The following is a 25,139-nucleotide window of genomic DNA, read 5'->3' on the forward strand; positions in this document are numbered from 1 at the left end:
TCCATAAAAATTGACGCGACCGAAAATTGTTTGTTACATTTTTAACCGTGATGAAATATTTCAAAGTAATTTTTCTTGTTTTTTACACACACACACACCAACAAAAAAAAGGAGAAAATATATTAAAAAAAAAAAAAAAGGAAAATTTGTTTTGGAGTTTTTATTAACCCCCCGCCCTTCCCTTCGTACGCTCGTCTTGACATAATTTTTTATAAATTGTCTTACGTATAATATCCGAAAACCTTTTTTTTTCCCCCTTCCCCCACCCGTTCTTTGTTTCTTTCTCTCCAGGCTCGTGTTTTATTTTATTAATTTTCACGGAGGAAAACAACAAATTTACTCATGTAACAAAAAAGAAAAAAAATCTTTTCACATCTTTTATCTCTTTTTTTTTATTTTCCCGAACCTTTCATCTCGCGTTTCGTGATTTTTTTTTTTTTTTAAATTTCCATAATTTTTCTTTTCTTTAGATTTTATAAAATATGAAAATGAAAAATACGATCATATTCTTTCGAATTAAAAATTTTTAAATTTGAATTTAAAAAAGAAAAAAAAAAACAAGCGGAAGTGAAGAAAAAGGAAATGCGAACCGGAAGACGATTTCCAGATCGTTCGTTTACAACCAAAGTTTGACTTTTACAGACAAAAAGAAAAGAAAAAAGAAATAAAACTGGGAAGGGGAGGAGAGGGAAGGGGGGTAAATATACGTATGTATATAATAAAATAGTCGATTTTTACGAGTATCGATCTCGAAATGAAAGGAAGAAGAGAAGAGAAAATTCCGGACTAATAAATAAAAAGGTTTATCTCTGGAAAAAAAAAGAAAATTTAAAGACTATAAATATAGAAAAAGCTTTTAAATTTTGTACCCGCTAATAAACTCAGTTACTTTAAATTTTAAAATAGAAAAAAAAAAAAAAGAAAAAGTCATTTTCCAGTTCCCTTCCTCTTTTCCCTTCCCATCTCCTTCTCCCCTCAAGAGGGGGGGGGGGAAAGAAAGAGAAAAAAAAATTATTTCACGAACTTATCCAAAGACTATATAATTATCGTTACAAATTTTAATTAAAAAGATTTTCGAATTTCTTTCTGTCTCTTTAATTATCACCGTTCGTTGTCTTTTTTATTTTTAAATACATAAATTATTATTATTATCAAAACGACCGAATAATCTTACCCTTTCCCCTCCCCCCGCGCCCAAAAAAAAAATTATATTCCAAGTTTTGATTTGGTTTTTTTTGTTAATGAAGAAAATTTGTGAAATTTTTTTTTAAAATCCTGAACGATTTCATTCATTTCCTTCCTAAACGTTTTTCTTTTTCGATTATTATTCTTATCATCATCATCATCATTATTATTGTTTATTAATTAATGAAAAAAATTAACAATCGATTTTGAACTATGAATCCAATACGGAAGAGAATTATCCAAAAAAAAAAAAAAAGCAAACAAACAAAATTTTTTTCTTATTTATTTATTTTTTTTTTTTTTAACCGTGACGTTTCCGTGACCTCGTGACCTTTCGTAATTTTTTTTTTTTTCTTTTAACACCGTCGAATGATTAACACGCTTCGATTAATATTAATAATAATAATAATAGTAATAATAATAATAATAAGACGTGGGACGACGTCATTTTTTTAATTTTAAAATCCGAAGTGAGAAAAAGAAAAAGAAAAAAAAGGAAAATTTTTTTTTTGACAAGGGGGAGGAGAGGAGGAGGGAAGGGGAGAGGGGAAGCATTTTGAAAAAAAATTTTCTGCAATTATCCAGTAATGAAAAAAAAAAAAAATTTACGTACACATCATACATAATGTCAGTTTAAACTTATGGAAACGGATAATAATAATAATAATAATAATAATAATTTTATTTTTTCTTTTAAATTGCCCCCACTCTCCTCTTCCCCCTCCGATTTCATTTATTTTAACCGTTTTTTATTCATTATTTTAAAATTTAAATACTCCACCGTTTTGTAATAGTTGAAATGAAAGAATTTAAATAAAATTTCTAAGAAAAAAAAAAGTTTTAGAAAGAAAGAAAAACTGGAAAAGTTACCGGAAAAAAAAAGAAAAAATTTTTTTTTGTGTGTGTGTGTTCTTTCATCTCTTAAGAACGATTTACAACCGCGAATTGTAAGTTCGTAACATTTTCTCGATTTTAATTTCATCGAATTCATTAAATCTTAAAAATCTCAAATGATTCCAGAAAAAAAAAAAAGAAAAGAAGCTCCAAAATTTTATAAAAAAAAAAAAAAACGCGAAAGGCAAAAACCCTAGAGAAGAAAAAATAATTTAAAAAAAAAAGTTTTTTAATAATTTTTATTGTGATAAATAAAAAAAAACCATGTTTAACTTTTTCTTTTCTTTTCTTTTTTTTAATTTGATTACGTTTGAGATTATTTTGATAATAATGATAATGAGATGATGAATGATTTTTCTCCAGGATCCAGTCGCCTACTTTCATTCGATAGGGAAAAAAAAGGCAAAGATAAAAAATAATAATTAAAAAAATAAAAATAAAAAAAAAAAAAAAAGGAAAATTATTTTTTTTAAATCACGACGACATATTCTGGAAAGGAGAGTATGGAGGGAAGAAAAAACTGGGTAAAGATGTATACTGGAATAAAAAAAAAAAGAAAAAAAAAGGAAAAAATTTTTTTTTTTTTTTTGAAAGGATCAAACCGTTTAAATGGATTCAATAAAATTTAAATTTCAAAAAAAAAAAAAAAAAAACATGTGAGGAAACAAACAAACACACAACTTTTTTTTTTGAAAATAAATAAATAAATTCACGCTTGTATTTTTTTTCTGGAAAATTCCAACGAACCGACGTGACGTAAACATTTTTTTGGGTTTGAAAAAAAAAAAAAAATTTTTTTTTTTTTTTTTAATTAATTAATCGGGTATACATTTTATTTCATTAAACCTTTTGGGTACGCATTCCTTTGCATTTTTTTGAAAAATTGATTTCAAATAAATTCATCGTTGACCTCATTTTGACCTTTTTACCCCGCGAACAACGAAACTAAAGAGGTCGACAAAAAAACAAAAAAAATTAAATTTTTTAATAAAACGTCATCATCGTCATTATTATTATTGATATTTTTTTTTTTTTTGGTTTACGATCCACCGTGAAAAAGGGATGACGTTAACCGTGAAATCAAAAAAATTTTCAACCCCCCATTCATTTTGGTTTTCCCCCCCTCCCCGCATTTTACAAACGAATTACTCTAATAAATGATTTAAACTTTTTTTTCCGCTTTTTTTTTTTTTATTTAGAGAAAAACTTTTCGTGTACGAACGTTTTGGAAATTCCATTGATTTTTTATCTTAAAATAACAAAAAGCAATAATAATAATAATAATAATAACAAAACTCCCCCCGAAATAAATTTAGAAAAAACTTCACAAACATCCCAAACGAACGAACAAATTGTAAACAATTAAAAAGTAAAAGTTAAAAAAAAAGTATGGTTCGTGGTGGGAGGAGATTAAAAAAAAAAAAAAGTGGGAGGAATCAAAAGTGAAAGGGGAGGAGTTTGAAGTAAAGAAAAGAGGTTAGGGAAAAGAGTGGGAGGAGTTTAAAGGGCTCGGAATAAGGTATTTAATAAAAGAATACGTAAGAAAAGGAGAGGAAAAAATGGGGAAAAGGGGAGGAGCGAAAAAAGAGAGAGAGAGACAAAAAAGAAGTGGGGGTAATGAAAAGTTGGAGGGGGTGAGGGAAAGAGAGGGGAGGGGAAAGGGGAAGAAAAACTTTGTAACCGGCGACAAATCGCCAAGGAAATAAATGAATAGTTTTTTCTTTTTCTTTTTTAAATTTATTATGTTTAAATGAAAATAATTAAAAAAAGGAAAAAAAAATTATATTTTTTGCTGGCGTTTAAAAGAATCTCGTTCGTATCTCGTTTTTGATACCGAAAATATTTCATTCTTATTAAGTTTTTCTGTTTTTTTTTTACATTTTCGTTTCGTTTTTTTTTTCCATGACTCTTTATTTTGAAAAAAAACAAGATCACGTGTTTTTTTATACCAAAAATTTAAAAATATAATTTAAAAAAAAAAAAAGATTTATTTAAATTTGCTAGCGTAAAAAAAAAAAAAAAAACAAATGAATTTTCTAAAACGTCGTCAACGTTTTTTTCTATTTTGTTTTAAAACCGAGAATAAAAAACAAAAATTAAAAACAGGTTAACTTATTTTCCGTTACGCGAAAAATGGTTTTCTTTTTTTTTGTGAAAAACTTTCTTTTTTTTTTTAAAATGTTTTAATTTCAAATTTAATTTCATTTTTTCCCTTTTTTGTTCAGCTTTTTCCACGTTTAAAAAAAAATTTTCTTTTTTTTTATTTTTTGCAAAAAAGAAAAAAACTGAGTCTGAGATCAAATTTTTGAAAATTAAAATCTTTCTCTCTCTCTTTCTCTCTCTCTACATTTTAGGATTAAGGGCTAAATGACTTTTTAATGCGAATCTTAAAAAAAAAAAAAAAGAAATGTTATTTTATATTTTCCGATTTAATGGCATTTTTTTTACGAGGTTTTAAATGAGGAGAATTGGGGAGACGATGGGGTGAAATCTACGAAAGCCAAAAAAAAAAGAAAGAAAATTATTATTAGACCCTCGAATTTTTTTTTTTTTTTTTTTTATCTTTTCACGAAAGTTAATAAAAATCAGGTATGATGTGAAGCATCTATGGCGTAACCTGTCTGGAAGAGTGTGGAGAGGGGAAGGGGGGGCTTCTTTTAAAATAATTTATTTCAACTCCCGGAATGTTATATTCGTATAATTTATTAATTTTTTTAAATTCCCCGTCCCGTATTTTTGAATTCCTGCTGTGACTTTACTGTGCCTGTAAAAAGGATTTTCAAGTCACAAAAAGATAGAAAAAAAAATAATAATCTCCCCCCAACCCTCCTCAAAAAAAAAAAAAAATTAATGGATATTAATTGCCGAACCATTCGTTGGAAAAAAAATCTTTTTTGTTTTTTTTTTATTAAAAATAAAAAATAAAAAAATTTCGCATTAAATAAAATTTTTTTTACACGCGCGGTTTGATAGTCGCGGATAAAGCTGAGGGAGGGCACGGGGGACGGGGAGGGGAAGAAGAGCGAGAAGGGGAAAAATTTTAAAAAGGAAGGAAAAATAAAAACAACAAACCGGACAACCGCCCGCCCGACGACAGTGAAAAATTTTTTTCTTTTTCATTGAATTATTTAATTTATCGTTTCGTTATTATTATTATTATCATCATCATCATCATCATCATCATCATCATCATTATTATTATTATATTTTATTCACTCGGTCGGTTGATTTTTCATAACGTCCTTAATATTTCATATAAATTTTTTAATAATAAAAAAAAAAGAAAAAAAAATTTTTTTTTTTTTAAAGGGTGTGTATAAGTTAAATTTTTGTTATGGTATCCATTTGACCTCAACCGATATGACCTCTGACCGTAACCTCAACCCAACTTCAATTAATTTTTTCCTTTTTTTTTTCCATCAGACATTTTTTTACAAAAAAAAAAAACTTTTAAAACTTGTTTTAATTTAGTCTAGAAAAATTAAAAAAAAAAAAAAAATTTTTTTTTTTTTATCGTACGCTATAAAGTAAATTTTCATCCATTAATTTTATTCCTTACGACTTATTAAACGGGAGTTAGGGAGGAGGGGTGGAGATGGAAAGGAAGAGGGGAAGGGGAAACCTTTTTTAAAACAAATATTGAAAAAAAAAAATACGAACAGTTTTTTTTTTAAGGAAAATAATGTTTGTATACATTTTTTTTTTTTGTTACAGTCCGATTTATATTCTTTTTTTTTATTATTTATTACCACCGCTTTACCTTTTTTTCCTTTGTGATAAGAAAAAAAAAAAAAAAAGGAAACTCAACGTAACATAACGTGTAATTTAGCCACTTTTTCCTTCCCTCCCCTCCCTCTCCCCCCATTTTGTATTCTTATCTTACGTATTTATTAAATTTTCAATATTTTAATATATATACATGTGTGTGTATGTACGGAGAAGGGAGGGACGAAGGTGGGTTGGAGAAAGAAGAGGAGTGAACTTTAAATTGTTTTCTTTTTTTTTTTTTTTCCTTTTTTTTTTTTTTGTAAGAGAAAATCTCGTGTGTCAATTAAAAAGATATATGTATATATTATTATTATTATTATTATTATTATTATTATTATTCGAAAGTGAAGTAAAAAAAAAAAACAAAGAGAAAATGAAACCTTCTCGTCGTGACAATAATACTTAAAAAATAATTTTTTTTTTTATATTCACGTTTTTACTTCGTTAATACATGTTTTCCAGGCATATATTTATATATTTATGCTTTCCAGATAAAATTTATTATTGTTATTATTATTTTTATTGATAAAAATTTTTTAAATGAAATTTTCATTCACAAAAAAAAAAGTGGAAAAATTTTAATTTTTTTTACAAACAAGGCTTTGAAGAAAAATTGATTTATTTTCCTTTTTCTTTTGTTTTTTTTTTTGTTAACCCAAGAGAAATGCATTTTCGGCTAAGCTTCCCACCCGGTAGAAGTGACCTGAACCAGAAACATCAGGTTGACACTCGCGAAAGTAGGAACCCTACCTGAGGAGATCCCTACCTTTTCCCTATACCTTTTCTTCCCCTTTTTACCCTTCAAGAAACAGTCCCGATCTGCCAACATCGTTTCTACCTCTTCCGCAGATTTTGTGAGTTTTCCGGGAGACAGAAAAAAATTTCCGGGGTCGCGAATTTCATCGATCGTTTATCTGTCTTCTTTTCACGTCGCAGCTCCGCATTTACCTCATTTTGTATCAAGTACCAAGTTTCACCTTTTCGAACAAGGGTCGGCGGATCCCCAATACCTCGAAAGGTCCTAGGTACAGGTCTGTTTTTGTTTGAACGAGCAGCTAAAATTGATTTCCCACTCCCAAGTTTTCAATTCTCTACTTTTGGGCCTTTTTTCCCTATTTAGACTCACCTTGGCTACCCCCCGAGGCATCCAAGTTGAAAATTTACCCCTAGCGGATCCCTCCAATCCCAGAACCCCCGTCCCTTAAAACTACCTCTATACCTCCCCTCCGAGTAGTTGGATTACAAGAGTTACACCACTACTCCCGACTACTTCTTTCTTTTCCTTACCGAACCTTTTTTAACACTTTCGCCCTGTCATTTTTGTTTTCGATTGTGTTTATATAAAAAAAAAAAAGGTTGGTGTTAAAAAGGGTTTGAGATTTGTTTCGATAATAACTTGTCAAAAAAAAATAATTCGGTGACAAAAACAAAAATCGAATCCTTTGAAATATCAAAAATTTTCTACTAACGTTTTCCTCTTTTTATTTATTTATTTATTTATTTTTTTACTCGAAAATATACACGATATAAACATAAACGCGTATTTATATTCTTTGACAAGTAATTATTATTATTACTACTATTATTATTATTATTGCATTCTTTTTTTTTTAGACGAAACAACAAAACATGAAGAAAATTTTTCATATTTTTAAAATTTTCTTTTTTAGACATTTTGATTTTTTTTTTAAAATTAAATTTATTTTTTTTTATTTAAACAATTTGACTGACGTCCGCGACGTCGTTATTGTTATTATTATTATCATTATTATTATTATTATCATAAACTTTTTACATGAAAAACGAAAAAAAAAAAACGCGACGTGATGGTTGAAGAAAAAGAAAAAAAATTTCCTCTAAAATTTTCTTATCATTTTTTTTTATTTTTCTTCCTTCTTTGACCTATTAAAAAATAAATTTTTATGTACATAATAAAAAAATACATAATTATTATTATTATTAATGATAAGATTGAATTAATTTACGAATTCGAAACCGTCATCGTCTTTTTCGTCGGGAAAGTTTCGATTGGAAATTTTTTTTACGGGACAACAGAAGAGAAAGAGAGAGAGAGATAATGATTTAATTTTTTTTTTTTTTCTTTAATCCAGGATGATGAAATCGTTTGGGGGATGCTAAGAGATCGTCCGAATTATCAGCAGCAGGGGGGATTTGTCCCATCACCTTCATCACCCACATTATCAACGGGTTCAAAATGCAGAGCCATACGACGTGGGATACAACAAACGAAAAACGGTCAAAAATTATGGTAAGTCACATTACTTTTCGTAAGAAAATTTTATTTTACGTTAAATTCCCCATAAAGACAAAATTCATTTTATGTTCCCATAATACCGACGATCAATTAAATCAAGTTATAAGAAAAACATTTTTCTTATTTAAAAATAATAAATAACTAAATTCTTTTTATAATTTGCAAATAAAAAAAAAATTTTTTATTTAAAAATTTTAAAAATTAAAAAAATTTTTTTTTTTCGTAAGAAAGCTTTAGTTAACGTTAAATTCCCCATAAAGACAAAATTCATTTTACGTTCCCATAATACCGACGATCAATTAAATCAAGTTATAAGAAAAACATTTTTCTTATTTAAAAATAATAAATAACTAAATTCTTTTTATAATTTGCAAATAATAAAAAAATTTTGTTATTTAAAAATTTTAAAAATTAAAAATTAAAAAAAATTTTTTTTTCGTAAGAAAGCTTCAGTTAACGTTAAATTCCCTATAAAAACAAAATTCATTTTATGTTCCCATAATACCGACAATCAATTAAATCAAATCATAAGAAAAACATTTTTCTCATATAAAACTAATAAATAATTAAATTCTTTTTACAATCTGAAAATTAAAAAAAAACAATTTTTTTTATTATTTATTTCGACCGGAAATAAAACGAAAACACGCACGAATGCCTAACCTAACAAAAAAAATTTTTTTTTCCATTTCCGGTTTCGTTTATATATATATGTAAACCGTACAAATTTCACGCACGAATTTATCTTTTTTTTTTTTTCTTCTTCACTTTTTTGACATTTAATAATACATCTAACAAAGGTTAGAAAAAAAAAAAACGACACGACTACGAAGACTTTTATTAGTGAAAAATAATAATAATGATAATAATAACGAGTCGCAAGTGGAATAAAAAAAAATGGCGCGTAAAAAAGAAGGGGAAAGGGAGTCATTTCGATAACTTTTCGGAAAATTATTAACGGAAAAAAAAAAAAAAAAAAAAGAAATTTGAAAAACATTTCATAACAACAACATGGAGTTATCACTATTATCATTCTTTATTCATTACTTCCAGTAAAAGAAAAATAAAAAAAAGTTGGCAGTAAGAAAGAGTTTTTAAAACTATCATTAATTTTTTTTTTTTTACTTTTTTAAATTATTATAGTTTTTCTTAAAAAAAAAAACTTTATATGAAATATTTATGAGTTTTTCCAGTTTTTCCAGTTTTCCAGTTTTTTTTTTTGTCCCAATTTATTTGACTTTTGCTCACCTCTAAGAGAAAAAAAAAAAAAAAACGCGCACGGCATATTATCAAGACGGATAAAGGTTTTTTTTTCTTCCCCATTTTTTCCTTGTTTTTTTTTTTTTTTTTTTTTTTTTTGGAGCTGGAACGAATAAAAAAAAAAGGGAGAAAAAGGAAAAAGCAGAAAGCAGTTAATGGCCTTTCAAAAAATTTTTATGAAAACCCTCCTCCTCCCTGGGTTTTTTAAAAAAAAAAAAAAAAAAAAAAAAAAAAAAAAAAAGACTTATTTAGAAAATGATAAAGTGTTAAAATTTTTCTCCGGGAAATTTTTTCTTTTTTTTTTTTAAAAAAAAATTCGGGAACAATTTTTCTTTTCCCCCAAAAAAAATAAAAATAAAAAAATAAAAAAAATTTTTTTTTCTTCGTGGAAACGTCTTCAAATGAAAAAGTTAAATAATACATAATATAAATAAATAAATAAATTATGATGATAATAATAATAATAATAATAATAATAATAATAATAATATCACTAGATTCCAGTATGATAATTCCATTCCAGGATCTGATTAAAACAATAAAAAAAAAAAAAAAAGTTTTTCAATTATGGAAAAAACCTTGAACGAAACAATCATTATTATCAATTTTTTTTTGGCCCAAATTTCTCTCGCTTCCCCCTCCCCCCTCTGTTTTTTGAAAATATGTTAAGTTCAACGACCTACTATCACATACTAATTAACATAATTAAAAAATGTCTGGACGAAAAAAAAATTTTTTTTTTGTGTCAAATTGTTTACTATTTCAATTTTCTTTTGCTTTTTCACAAAGATGAGTCGTAAAGAGGGGTGGAAGAAAGGTTTGCACGGTGGGGGGCCACGTAAATAGGGGAGGGGAAGGGGCAAAAACTGCTGACGGAAATAAAAAAAAAAAAGTTAAACGTTTTTAATCATTAACGTCATTTTCAAAATGCTATGTTTTCCGATACGAAAATATTAGTCTGCTTTCTTGGCACTTTTAACACTTTCTTCTTCTTCTTTCTTTTTTTTTTGGGTGATTTAATATTGTAGGGAGGAAGGGGAAGAAGGGGAGAAAGAAGGGAGGGGGAAATGCTCGACGACAAAAACCCGAAATTAAAAAAAATTTTTTTATTTTTCGCGAATTTGATTATTCTTCGATCGAACAATTAAAATGTCGACGATAATAACTTCCGGTAATTATTCATTCAATCATTATTATTATTATTATTATTATTATTAAAATTTTGACGTCACACATTAACGAATTCGAATAGTTTTAAATAATTAAGAGTATATGACGTCAAAAAACGAGTTAAATATTATCGCGATGATAAAATGAAAAAATTACGTAATTTTATTTCTTACCTTTGCTAAGTTGCTCCTCCTGCTCCAGCTCCAGCTCCAGCTCCTGATGCTCCTGTTCCTCCTGATGCTCCTGCCACTTTTTCTTTTTTACATTCATCTAAAAAATTTTTGCATTTATGTTAAACGTACGAGAAATTTACGGGCGATTAATTTCGGTCTATGGAATTCCAGTCATTCAAAAAAAAATTTATTAATAACGTAAAAAGTCAAATAATAATAGTAATAATAATAATAATAATAATAATAATAATAATAATAATAATAATAATGATAATGATGATAAATTATTAACGTGAAATATAAATTAATTTACGTTATTTATTTATGTAAAATAAAAAAATAAAAAAAAATTGTTTACGCGTTACTTTTCCTTCCCTTTTCTTCCTCCTCCTCCTCTTTCTCTTTCCTTCCTTCCCTTCCCCCCGTTTTATTTATATGTTTTCGTTTTTCTTAGGTAAGGAAAAAAAAAACCGCATCAAAGAATTTTTTTTTTGTGTTTTTCCTCTCCCCAGCCTATCACTTCCCCTTTATTCTTCTGCCCTTTCCCTTCACGCCAGCTCCCCACCTACCCCTTCACACTTACATTCCAACCTACCCGCACGTCGGTCCTTTTTGGTTAAATGAACCTTTCACGTAATTAATTTGTCACGACAACAACAACAACAACGTTTATTTAAAAAAAAAAAAAATTTCATTCATTTTTTTTTTTATTAAATTGAATTCAACACTTTTCCCGCCCCCGCCCCCTCTCCATCTTTTACTCGAGGAGTGCGAAAAAAAAATTACCCGTACTTTATTAATAAAAACAACGTTGTTGATGAAAACATTTAAAATTATCATTCCTTTGATTTACCTTCCTTCCCCGTTCTCCTCCTCTTCCTCCTACCCGTACCCCCTCTCAATACCGCCTACCACTCCCCCTCTCTCTTTTTATTCTTCGCCATTTTATATTTTAATTTCGAAAAAATAAAAAAAAAATTGAAAATTAAATCTTTCTTCGAATTTTTCAGATTCCATCGAACGGAAAAAAAAAACAAATTACGATACTAATAATAATAAAAATAACACTAATAATAATGATAATAGTATTAATAATAATCCGAATGGAATGTTGTTAATATAAAAGGTTTCAATTTTCCAGATAATATTACCCTAAAATAACAAAAAAAAAAAAAAACAAAAACCGGAAATCGCATTTTTTTTTTTGGAATCAAAGCGTGTAATGCTTTGATAAAAAAAAAAAATTTTTTTTGATTCCAGTTTTTTTAAATCAAAAAAAAAAAAAAAAAAAAATTACGTAACGTCATGGAAAAATGTCGTGTACATTTTGGAGAATAAAGACAGAGAAAGACAGAGAGACAGAGAGAGAGAGAAAAAAGGATTAAATTGTAATTTTAAGGTTTTACCAAAACAAAACCAAAAAAAAAAAAAGACAGCGTTTCAATTATTATTATCTTGTTTTCGTTTTCGTTCCAGCCTATTCCACGATTTTTATATTTTTTATATTAATCATATTATTTTTATTTATTATTATTATTATCGTTTGATACGATGAAAAATAATAATAATAATAATAATAATTTGATTACGATTAAAAAAATAAAATCACGAAAATTTTCTTTTTCATTTTTTTAACTGGAGAAAACTTTTCTTTTTTTAAATTAAATTTATTATTATTATTATTATTAATTTATTTAAAAAATCAATCAAATTGTCTGCTTGAAAATAGCGGGAACAGTAAAAAAAAAAAACTAAAAAGATTAGTCGTGACGTAGATGATTGAATTCGTTTGTTTAAAAAGAAAATTGTGATTTGAAAAAGATTTAAATTATCCCTTTCCCCCTCCCCTCCCACGACGCGAAAATTTCAAAGTTAATATTTGATTTACGCACACCTCCTCCCTCTCCACCAATTCCTTCCCCTTTTAAAAAAATTATTATTATCATTATTATATTTTTTTTGTTTCAGGCTGTGTTGCTGTTACTGTTCGTCATCTTCATCGTCATTTATAACGAGCATCGGTGTTTTCGTATTAGTTTTAGCATATACGGTTTTAGGAGCGTTTATATTTATGGCACTCGAGGGTGGATTCGTTGGTAAAACACAATTCGATTTAAACACGGATAAATCCATAATAAAAACAACCGGAAGTGGTGGTGGTGGTGGGGCAGGAGGAAGTGGATCCGATCACACGAATCCCGATAATAAAAAACAAAAAATGATAACAAACGACGATATCCGATTGCAAACGGTTGAAAAATTATGGAGCATAACGGAAGATTTAAACATATTATATAAGGAAAATTGGACTCGGTTGGCCACGCAGGAAGTTTTAAAGTTTCAAGAAAATCTCGTGAAAACTTTTAAAAATTACGGTGATAAAATTACCGTTAAAACAAACGACGTTTCCGGTGACGGTTCCGCCGTTTATTACTCTCATCATCAACACAATTGGAGTTTCGCTTCGAGTTTTCTTTATTCTCTAACTCTTATCACGACCATAGGTGAGTACATTCTTATCAACACAACAACAACAACCACAACAACAAACAATTCTTTTTCCTCATCGAGTGTGCCTCTGACGTCATACATTCGTTTAACATATTATTAACATTCATTATTGGTTTTTTTTTTCTATTCAAATTTTATTTATATAAATTTATTATTATTACATCGAAATACTCTTTCCCCTCCTCTCCCCCCATTTCCCCTACCCCTACCTAAAACCGCCATTTTAAATTAATTCATTTTTTTTTTTAAACAAATCTTATTAAGATATTTAAATTAATTAATTTTTTTCTTTTTTCTGATTTTTTTTTAAAAACGATGAGAAAATAATCTAATCCAATTTTAATCCGTTTACGATTAAATTTCATTTTGTTTATATATATTTAAGTTTTTCCCTTAATCTTTTGTTTTTTAATCGCAATCAAAAATAAAATAATGATAATGATAATAAATAAATAAAAAAAATGGGAAATAGGGAGGAGAAAGGATCAAAGAAAAAATTATTATTAATTTTAGTCTCGTAAAAAAAAAAAAACAAAAAAAATGATGATGATGATGTAAAATAAAATTATTTTGGGGAGTGGGGAGATTTTGTTTTTGTGTTTTTTCACAGCAGAAGACGATGAGTTTTACGATTTAAAAAAATTTTTTTTTAATAATCTAAAACGTAAATAAATTTGTTTTAAACAAAAAATCCATTCGAAAATGTGTCTTCTTTAAAATTATTATTATTATTATTATTATTTTATCAAAGTAATTAAAATTTTTAACGAATGATTGATTGATCGATCGATTGAATATATCAATCAAATTACGTTATTGATTATGAAAATAAAAAAAAATTTTTTTTCTTTGTTTTGTTTGGTTTTTTTTTTTTAATTAAAATATTCAAATTTGATCGCGTGAAATTTATAATAATAATAATAATAATAATAATAATAATAATAATTATTATTATTATTATTATTATTATTATTATTATTATCATTATTATTCTTAATAAACATTCAATTAAGGTTAATAAAAAAAAAGGAAAAGTTTTTCCTTTTTTTCTTTCTCTTTTTTTTCTCTTACGGCTGTTGAAAAAAAAAAAAAAAACAAAATAAAAAAAAAATTAAATTTATTACTTAGAAAAATTCAGTTAGCATGAGAGAAGAAGAAGATTTTTAAATTTTTGTTTAAAAAAAAAAAAAATGCAATAAAAAAAAAAAGAAAGTTTTTAACGCTTCGGATAAAATAATAATAATAATAATAATAAAAGGTTAAGAAAACGATTATTTGAAGAAAGAGAGAGAGAGAGAGAAAAGAAAAGAAATAGAAAAAAAAGGAAAAATGGTCATTAATCACTGGGGGGTTGAATTTTGAATAAAAAAAAAAATAAAAAGTTTCTCGTCCAACTGACTTTTCCATACGTATATATAAAAATTATCATTATTATAAATATTATTTATTAATTATCATTATTATTATTATTACTATTATTATTATTATTATTATTATTAAAGACCGCGTTTAATTTTTCCGAAACAAAAAAAAAAAAAAAGAAAAAATCACCCAACAAACGAATGAACGATTCGGACGGAAATAGCAAAAAACGATTCGAAAATCGTCAAAGTTTTAGAATTTTCTAGAAAAAAAGAAAACGCGCACCACCACGAAATCATTGAGTGATGTGTGACGTAATACAAACGTGACGTCACTTCCATATTTTATAATAAATTAATTACAAAAAAAAAAAAAAATATTAACTCAAAATGTCGTTTTTTTTTTTTTTTTTATTATTATTAATTATTAAAATTAATTTTACTCATTGGTTATTATTATCATCATTATTATTATTAATAAATTTTGACGTGAATCGAATTATTATTATTATTATTATTAATCAATAATTGAAATTAATTATTATTATTAGAAGAAGGAGGAGGAGGAAAAGTTTCTTTTGTTTTGTTTGTTCGTTGTGATCATCATTTGAATTCCGGGTGTGTGAAATTAAAACTCATTATTATTATTATTATTATTATTATTAATTTTTTTTTTTAATAAATCACGAACTGGAAATGAAATTAACGTTTTTAACGCCTTAATTTATTATTATTATTATTATTATTATTATTATTTTTAAACAAAACGAATTCAAAAAAATTTAAAATGATAATAATAATTGAGGGAAATCAAAAAAAAATTTTTTTTTTGTAAGACTCGTTAAAAATTTCAAATTTCTTTTAGAAAAAAATTAATATACAGGATGTGTCGGTGAGACGGCATTAAATATTATTATTATTATTATCATTATCTCACTTTAAAAAAAAAAGCAGAAGAAAAAAAATTAAAAGAAGAAGAAAAAAAAATTAGAATGCAAAAAAAAAAGTAAATTTAAAAAATGCGCAAAACTTTTCTTCTTTTTTTTTTCTCTTCTTAAAATTATGTAAATGAAATTATTATTATTATTATTACTATTATTATTATTATTATTATTATTATTATTATTATTATTATTATTATTATTATTATTATTATTAATTCATTTCGCGGATTGCAGTCATAATTTTTTTTTCCTTCATCTTTTTTTTTCGGGGGGGGAGAAGGAAGGAGTTTGAGTGTTTTCCAGGTACGGATTTTTTTTTTTTTTTTACATAAGAATAAAATTTACGATGCGTGACCTTGAAAGAAAATTCCCGTGCAAAAATCATTATTAAAACCCGGGAAAATTTTTTTTTCAGTTTCAATTTTTAAAAATTTTCCGGTTATGAAAAACCACGAAAGGTTACGTCTGGAAAAACATTCCCGCACTCGATACAAAATAATAATAATAACAATATTAACATTACAACGATTTAAATTTTTGGAAAAACTTTGAAAAATGAATGGAAAATCTACTTGAAAAAAAAAAAAAAATCGATCGATCGATTCGATTACGTAGAACATTAAAAATCGATAAAAATAAATAATAATAATAATAATAATAATAATGATAATAATATCGATTAAAAAATGACGAAAATGGAAAATTCGAACAAAATTTTTCTTTAAAAAAAAATTTTTTTTACGAACAAACTTAAAATAAAATAAAATAAAATATAATCGGCTGGAGAAAAATTTAAAGTTCAACTTTACCGTAATTTAATGAATCAAAAGTTTTCATTTTTATTATTATTATTTTTTATATTCTGGAACTCAATAATAATAATAATAATAATAATCAAAACGAATTTATTTAAATTGCCAAAAAGAAATAAAAATAAAAAAAAAAACTTTATGTCTGGAATATTTTCCTGGAGTTGTTTTGAGAAAACGCAAGTCTCGGGTCAAAAAAAAATTTTTTTTATATTTTTTTTATTACTTTCTAAAATAATAATAATAATAATAATAATAATAATGTTAAATATTACTTGAAATATTACTCAACAACTAAGCTAAACAAACATATCAACAAACACAAACGTTTAACGGTCTACAAACGGGTAAATATCACCGTCGTACAAACGACCGTCGATTCATTCAAGTCGTCGTATTAGTTTATTATTATTATTATTATTATTATTATTATTATTATTATTATTATTATTATTATTATTATTATTATTATTACCATCATCGTAAATTTCGCAATAATCGTAAAATTAAATTCTGAAAAAAGAAGGGGGTGAGGAGAGGAGGGGGGTCGGGGAGTGTGAAAGAAAGTGTTGTTAAGACGATGATGGTCGATTGTTTTAATGAGTTTTTTTTTTCTTTTCTCCAGCCGTCACGAAAAATGTTGCGAAAGAAAAAAAAAAAAATTAATGACCAATAACTGACATAAGCAAACAATGAAATAAAAAAAAAAAAAAAACTAAGAAATTAAATTTTCCTTTCTTTTTTTAACTTGAATTTTTTTTTTTTAACTGGAATTTTATTTCCAGCAGTAACAGCAGCAGCAACAGAACCATTAGGAGCTGCTGCGTACCTGCGAAATTTATATTTAATTAACAACCCTCCGCGTTCTTTTTTCTTGCGAATAAAAAAAAAAAGACAACGACGTTAAATATTTAACTGGAGAAAATTTAAAAAAAAAAGGCGGGAAAATGCGAAACCGTACAACTGATAATAATAATAATAATAATAATAATAATAATAATAATAGTTTTTCCTTTTTTTTTTTTTATTAAAAGAAAAAAAATTTTTTTTTGACCGAATCGTTTCAATTCTATTATAAATTTTAATTTTCTGTCATTTTCCAAAATTTTCCAAAACTGGAAAATATTAATAATTTAAATTCGGAACGTAATGGTTGAAAGACAAACGCATTTTTTTCATGTTTGTTAAATTAAAAAAACAAACAAAAAAATGAAATGAAAATCCGGCGATGGATTTTATTCTATGAAATCTGTTATTATTATTATTATTATTATTATTATTATTATTATTATTATTATTATTATTATTATTATTGCGTTTTTGAACGTTTCACGGACGAAATCGATAGAAATTTTTTATTGTCTAAAATTCTAATCAATTTCAATCAATCGTCTGATGATGAAAACAATGATTCAAGGTTAATCGTTCGCGATCGTCATCATCATCATCATCATTATTATTATTATTATTATTATTATTATTAAAAACAATAAATAAACAAAAGGTAAACACATAATGTTTATTTTTTGTTTGTTTTTTTGCGTAAAATTAATTTTTTTTATTATCGATTTCCAGTTTTTTTTAATTTAAAACGATTGATAACAAATCAAACGTAAATCGGAAAAGTTCACGAAAAGTTCATGGAAAGAAAACAAAACGAAACGGGAAAAACTTTTTTTTTTTTTTTCCATTATTAATATTAAAATCGTAAACGTAAATTCAAATTTAAAAAAAAAAAAAAAAAAAAAAAACATGTCCGACATTTTTGTTTTATGAAATTTACTGACTTCCCTTCGTTTCTCGTGACGTTTACAAAAAAAAAAAATTTTTTTTTCCCCTGGAGGAAGAGAGAGAAAGAGAGAGAGAGAGAGAAAGAAAAAAAGGGTCGACAGAGGGTCGCAAAATATGAAAATCCATTCGTATTTATCATTACATCTATTTAAACAATGTTAAAAAAACAAACAAACGAACAAACAAGACTTTGAGTTAATAAATCCAACCCTACTATCAAATATTCATTTCGTACGGTTAAATTTCAATAATAATAATAATAATAATAATAATAATAATAATAATAATAATAATAATAATAATAATAATAATTTTTGTAACGTTAAAACAATAAACAAACGAAAACGAAACGAGAAAAAAAATTTTTTTTTTTAAATTCAAGAGTCATCGTCATCGTCATCATCATCATCATCGTTTGACGTCATTCATCGTTCGTGAACTTCAAAATGAAATTTAAACTCCGATGGTAGTAGTAATAATAATAATAATAATGATGATGATGATAATAATGTGCGAACCTGAGCGAGAGAAAAACAAACAAAACTAACTCGGATAATTTTCAAACTTAAAAATATATTTTCGAAATCGTTTTAGAGAGGAGGGGAGGGGCGGGGCAGGGGAAGAGAAGGAGGAAGAGGAGAAAATCGTCGTGGAAAAATAATAAAAAAAAAAATTCTCGTTCCACGTCCATTTTTTTTTATTTCGTCGTGAGATAAAAACTAAAGTTTGTTCGTTCGTTAAAAAAAAAAAAAAAAAAACGTGAAAATGAGAAGAAGAAAAAGAAAAAAACAAGAGCGGGGGGGAAAGAATAAGGAGGGGGGAAGGGGAAGGGAGAAAAATAAGAATAAGAAGAATAAGAAAACTGCTGAAATTCTTTTTTTTTTTTTTTTTTTCACATCGATGGACGTTTTGTATTGTGAATGCTAAAAATAATAATAATAATAATAATAATGAAAAAAAAAAAGCAGAAGAAAATAAGAATGAAAGACGCATCAAAAAACATTCCAAGCACATACAAAAGAAAATTTGAAAATACAAAAAAAAAAAAAAAAGGAAAAAGAGAAAAATTTTTTTCAAAGGAAAACTTGTTTTCCTACTGTCCTGCCACTCCTCCCCACTCCCACTACCACCTCCGTCCTCCTCCTCCCTCCCTTCACCACCCACCTACCCACTCTCTCTCTCTCTCTTTTTCATTATTTTTCGGATTTTTTTTTTTTTTGTTTTTATTCCTTCACTTATTTTATTCTACTTCATTATTTTTTCCAGCAAGAAAAAAAAAAAAGTTAAAGTTTTTCTTCAAATGAAAAAAAAAAAAAAAATTAAACTGGAAAAATGAAAATAATAATAATAATTTTTTCCCAAGCCCCTCCCCTCCCCCCCGTATCTCTCTCATTTTTTCGAAAGGAGGAAAAACCGGAAGCGAAAATTTAATAATACTACTCTCATTATAATTTTTTACGTTTTTTTCCATTTTCCTTTTTTTGACGGCGTCCGCCATTTTCAAATGTGTCTAACGTAAAAAAAAAATTTCAAATCAATTAAGAAATAAATAAATAAAAAAAAAAAAAACGAACGTGAGTTTTTTTCTTCTTCCAAACAGTACTGCCAACTTTTTCAAAAAAACAAATAAAAATTATACAAAACACGTTCGAAGTTTGAACGGTCACGACTTCTCTCACTTGATAAAGTTAAGGGAAAAATTTTTTCCCCCTCCCCCTCTTTTTTTCCTTCTTTTTCCTCTTTTCAATTTTTTACACAAGTTAATAGAATCACCCGCACTTACGCACGCACGCACGCACACACGCACTCACGCATTCACGCACGCTTTATCTCATCATGTAATGATAATACATAATCAAAACGAAGACAAGATTCGACTAATTAAAATTAAACGCGATATTATTATTATTAATATGATATTTACATCGATTACGTCGTCGTTCTCGATGACGTCACACAAATATTACGTAAATTTAACAAAAAATATAAATAAATAATAATAATAATAATAATCATTAATAATAATAATAATCATTAATAATAATAATAATAATAATAATAATAATAATAATAATAATAATAATAATAATAATAATAATAATAATAATAATAATAATAATAATAAATTTCATTACCCGAACGAATAATTTTTTTCTTTTTTTTTCTTTTTATTTACATTACGTAAAACGATTTAACGATTGTGGGGACCGGTGGGGGCGGGGAGACGGGAAAATAAAAATCTATTCGGCTTCCACGAAATAATACAAAATAATTAATAATTCGAAATAAAAAAAAAAAAAATAATAATAATAATGAAATTACTACTTGGAAATGAAAAAAAAAAAAAGAAAAATCAATAATTAAAAACTTTTGTAAAAAAAAAAAAAAAAAAAAAAAGTTTTCCATCTCCAGAGAAATCATATTAGATTAGCAGTTTTACCGGTTTGGAAAAAAAAATAAAAATCGGGAGAGAAAAAGAAAAAAAAAGAGGAAAGAGAGAGAGAGAGAAAAAGGAGAGGTAAAAAAAAAAAGTGTTTGGAAAGTAAAATTCATTCAATGGGTTTGAAAATGAGTATGGGTGGTAGGCAAACGAATATAAAACCGCATTAAATCAATTTTTATTTCGTATAAATAAATATATACGCATACATATTTATTTATACGTTTATTCACGCACGCACGCACGCACGCACACGCACACGGTTCGAATTTAAACGGTAAACCGTTCGAAAATAAAAATTTTTTTTTTTTTAATTTACAACGATTTAAACTTATAGGCACACATCTCTCTCTCTCTCTCTCTATGTGAGTGCGTGAATGCGTGCGTGAGTGCGTGTGTGCGTACAATACAAACACACACAGGCATTTATATAAATTTTCTTTTTTATTTTTATTTTTTCCAATGATTCACGTGACGTTTTTTTTTTTTTCTTTTTATTCCCATCGGTAACATTTATTTACTTTTGCGTGACACTTTTTTTTTTAATGGTTTTATTCAGGAAATATAATAATAATAATAATAATAATGATAATGATAATAATAATAATAATAATAATAATGATAATGATAATAATAATAATAATTGCTCTTTTTCGTTTTTATTTCGTTCGTTCTTCTTTTTTTTCACGTTACTCTCTTTCCCCTCCTCCCCTCCTTTCGTTCGAAAAATTTTTTTCCCCCCGAAAAAAAAAATGCGGGTTTAAAAAGAAATCGAAGTTTTCTTTTTTTTTTTTTTTTTAAAAAAAAACCGCAGGAAGAGGAAAAAAAAAAAGAAAAAAAATTTTTCCTTTTTTCCTTTTTTTTTTTTAACCGTTAATTTTTGTAAAACGTTTTTAAGCTGTTGTCTAATTTAATTTCATCAAACTTTTAAGCGGATTAAACCTTTCGTATTTTGAAAAAAAAAAAAATTTTTTTTTGTCGTAATAAAAGGTTAACGTTCTTATTATTAAAAGGAAAATATATATATATTTCCTTTGTCACGAAAAAACCAACGATAAATTTATGGATAAAAATAGGAAAAACGAACAAAACTTTCAGTCGTCAGTCACGATTGCGACATGTTGACGTCATTTCCCATTTTATAATCGTCTTGTTGCTTTTCAAATAATAAATCAAACGATTTAATAATAATAATATTATTTATGCGCTCCACCCTCCTTCTCCCCTCTCCCCCCAAAAACAAATAAAAAAAAAACGAAATCCATTTTTCGGTAAAATAATTTCTAATAAATTATCATTTCCGATTACAATAAAGTAAAAAAAAAAATCTCAATTTCGCGGAAAATTTTTTTACAAAAGTTCAAAGGTCAAATAATAAAATAAACTTTCATACTTATATTTTTTTTTAATCGATTTTCCGTTTTATTATTATTATTATTATTAATTTTGTCATCGTTTCGAACGATTTTTTTTATTTTTATTTTTTACGCGTCGCAATTTTACATTTTTTTATTTTTTTCTAGAAAAATCTTTTCGAATAAAATTTTATTTTATTTTATTTTTCGTAGTAATTTTTAAAGATTAAAAAAAAAAAAAAAAAAAAAAAAAAAGAAAAAAACCAAACATGGAAGAAAAAAAAAATGACGTGAAAAATAAAAATAAAAAAATATCAAAAGTCATCACGACATCAAATTGCCGTTGAATTTTCCCTACGAGACCGCAACTAGATTTTGACTTCCTTTTTTTTTTTTTTTTTTTTAAAACCGGAAATTTTTTTGAAAGAAAACCTTTTCAGGTTGGGGACCCGACAAATTTTTCCTTTTTCCCTTTTCTTTTCCGGATAAAAAAAAAAAAAAAAAAAAAAAAAAAAAAACTTTTTATTTATTTCCGTCTTAAAAAAATTTTTTTTTTTTTTTTCCTTTGTTAAAAAATTTTAACTTTAATAGCGTACAATTTAAACCCTCCCCGCCCCCCCCCACGCCCCATAATTTTCACCATCTATTACCATCGTCCTAACCTTTTAAAAAACATTTTTCCAAGTGTCTTTTTTTTTTTTTTTAACAACGAAACTTTTATCGCGCGCGCCGGAAAAAGTTTTCAAACAAAAAAAAAAAAAAAACCAGGAAAATTTTTATTTATTTATAATAAAAAGGAAACGCGTGTAAACGACGTAAATAAAATCAAATCCGCGTTTCGGTTTTCTTTTTATTCCTAATAAAAACGAATCGATTCGAATTATCAGGGTGGCCAATATTACAAAAAAAATAAAACGTAATAAAAAAAAAATTTTTTGGTTTTTTTTTTTTTTTCTTTCGCACCCGTCATCACCAACAATTTAATTCGTTGGAAAATACGCTCGAGATTTTCATTTTAGTTTTCCTCTTTTTATATTTCCTTTTTGTTATCCTTTTTTGACCTTTGAATTCTTCCTTTAATGACATTTTTCGTTCAGTAGTAGTCATTTTTCCCTTTTCCCCTTTCCATAATTTTTTTAAAAAAATTTTTCCGGGAGAAAATTTTCACGCTTTTGTTTTTCCCTTACTCTCTCTCTCTCTCACTCCCGCCCCACACACTCTTTCACGGAAACTACAACCTTTTCATTCTCGCACATTATTATTATTATTACTAAACAATAATATTTTATTTTTCAGGTTATGGAAGCGTAGCACCGAGAACGCCTTGGGGAAAACTCACAACAATATTATACGCGTTAATTGGAATTCCTCTCATGCTTATTTATTTGTCGACGATCGGAGAAATCCTATCACGATATTTCCGAACGTTATACGCTAAAATATTTTGCGTCGGACTAAGGAAAAAATCTAAAAATTCAGATAATAATAAAAAACAGAGCAAAAGTAAAAAGTGTAATAGTAGTAGCGGAGGTGGTGGTAGTGGCGGTGGGGGTGGCGGTGGTAGCAGCAGCAATAATAAAACGGAAAGGACTTTTTTAAATGCTGCGACTTACGGTCATATAAAACATAATAATATCCCTGATGGTAAAATCCCACTCACGACGGGGAGCACGGATGACATGATGAAAGATATCAGAGCGACGGGGATTTACGATTCAGCGACGGAAGTGTGCACTTTGAAACACGTTTGCCCCCATAACATAATAGTTAAAGTTCCCATTTCGTTTTGTTTTATTATAATATTATTATATATATGCGGGGGAGCTTATCTTTTTCACACGATTGAAAATTGGACATACCTTGAAAGTTCGTTTTTTTGTTTCGCCAGTTTGAGCACGATCGGTTTCGGAGATCTCATGCCGGGTTTGAATCACAACGTGAACCTTACAAAAAAGTCTTCCGTGAGCGGTGAAATCATTTCCGTGGCAATAGCAAGCAGTTATTTATTAATCGGCATGGCGATGATAGCCATGTGTTTTAATTTAGTTCAAGAGCAAGCGGTCGTGACGTTGAAAAAAATGACAAAATTTTTCGGAGTCATCAACGACGGAATGGAGGAAAAAGACGATTTAGAGGGTATATCAATGTCATTCGTATCCTCGACCACGTCTTGACAAAATAAAATCGATGCCCTAGAAGAAAGTAAAAGGAATCACGTGGGATTTACGTCGGAGAAAAAAAATATCGTGCCCATATTGAAACAACCGAATAAAATATTACAAACGCACACCTTACCCAGACGTAGCAGAGATGATGATAAAGGAGGACACATACGGGTGAACGAATTTCAAAGAAGATCCGCGACTCGATGTTCCGGAAGTTCCCTCATCAAATCATCGAGTAGTAACGAAGCCTTGGAATATTTTGTACCACGAAGCGTCAGCGAATTCAATTTGGCCGGCATTGTCACGGACGTGGTTATAATTCCACCGCCGCCTCAAGCTGTTATCAGACCCTCATCGGCTGCCAGCATTCTTAGACCGAATAATCATCGTCTGGGAGACCAGATGGTTATATCTAATGAAAAAACAAAAGAAAAAATGGTCACGTTTAAAGATGATGCCGTGGCTGTAAACAATAGGAAAACATTAACGACCGTCGAAGATGTTTTCATGTGACGAAATATTTTCGTTAAAACAATTTTTATTTAATTTTTTGCAACGTGACGCGCCCGTACGCGCCACCCCCCCTACGTTTGGGAAAAGTGTCCGAGGGTAAACGTGTGGAAAATTTTGTCGCGAAAACGGAAAATAAAGGGAAGGGAGGGAGGGAAAATCGTCGCATTTAATAAAAAAAAAAAACACGTGACGCGAAAAAAAATAAAAAAATAATTATTATTAGTGATTACGTTTAATAAACCGATATCTTTTTCGTATTAACCTTCCCTCCGCGACGAGGGTGAGTTTAGAAAGATGATTAATAATAATAATAATAATAAAAGGTTTTTTGTGTTTTGTTTTTTTGTTTGTTTGTTTTGAAAATTGTATATTTATTAATTTTATTAACGCAAATTTTTAAAGAGTTTATAGTTAAATTTATAGAATTCATTTTTTTTTTTTTTTTTTTAAATAAAAAATTTTTATTTGACAAAATTTTGACTTATTATTATTATTATCGCCATTTTTTTATTTGAAATGTTTTTT

The 25,139-nt window shown here is 27.0% G+C and overlaps 1 protein-coding gene across 1 annotated transcript; it reads left to right on the forward strand.

The window, feature by feature from the left end:
• Nucleotides 1-12,500: 12,500 nt before the first annotated feature.
• On the forward strand, nt 12,501-24,614 carry Phum_PHUM510030 (uncharacterized protein; the record flags this gene model as incomplete). Its single annotated transcript, XM_002431022.1, has 4 exons — nt 12,501-12,532; nt 12,694-13,229; nt 23,233-24,072; nt 24,133-24,614. The coding sequence occupies 4 exons, from the start codon at nt 12,501-12,503 to the stop codon at nt 24,612-24,614; spliced, it is 1,890 nt and encodes a 629-aa protein (XP_002431067.1).
• Between the last annotated feature and the right edge of the window lie 525 nt (nt 24,615-25,139).

This window comes from Pediculus humanus, genomic scaffold (genome assembly GCF_000006295.1).
Source record: "Pediculus humanus corporis 1103172108280 genomic scaffold, whole genome shotgun sequence".
NCBI lineage: Eukaryota > Metazoa > Arthropoda > Insecta > Psocodea > Pediculidae > Pediculus > Pediculus humanus.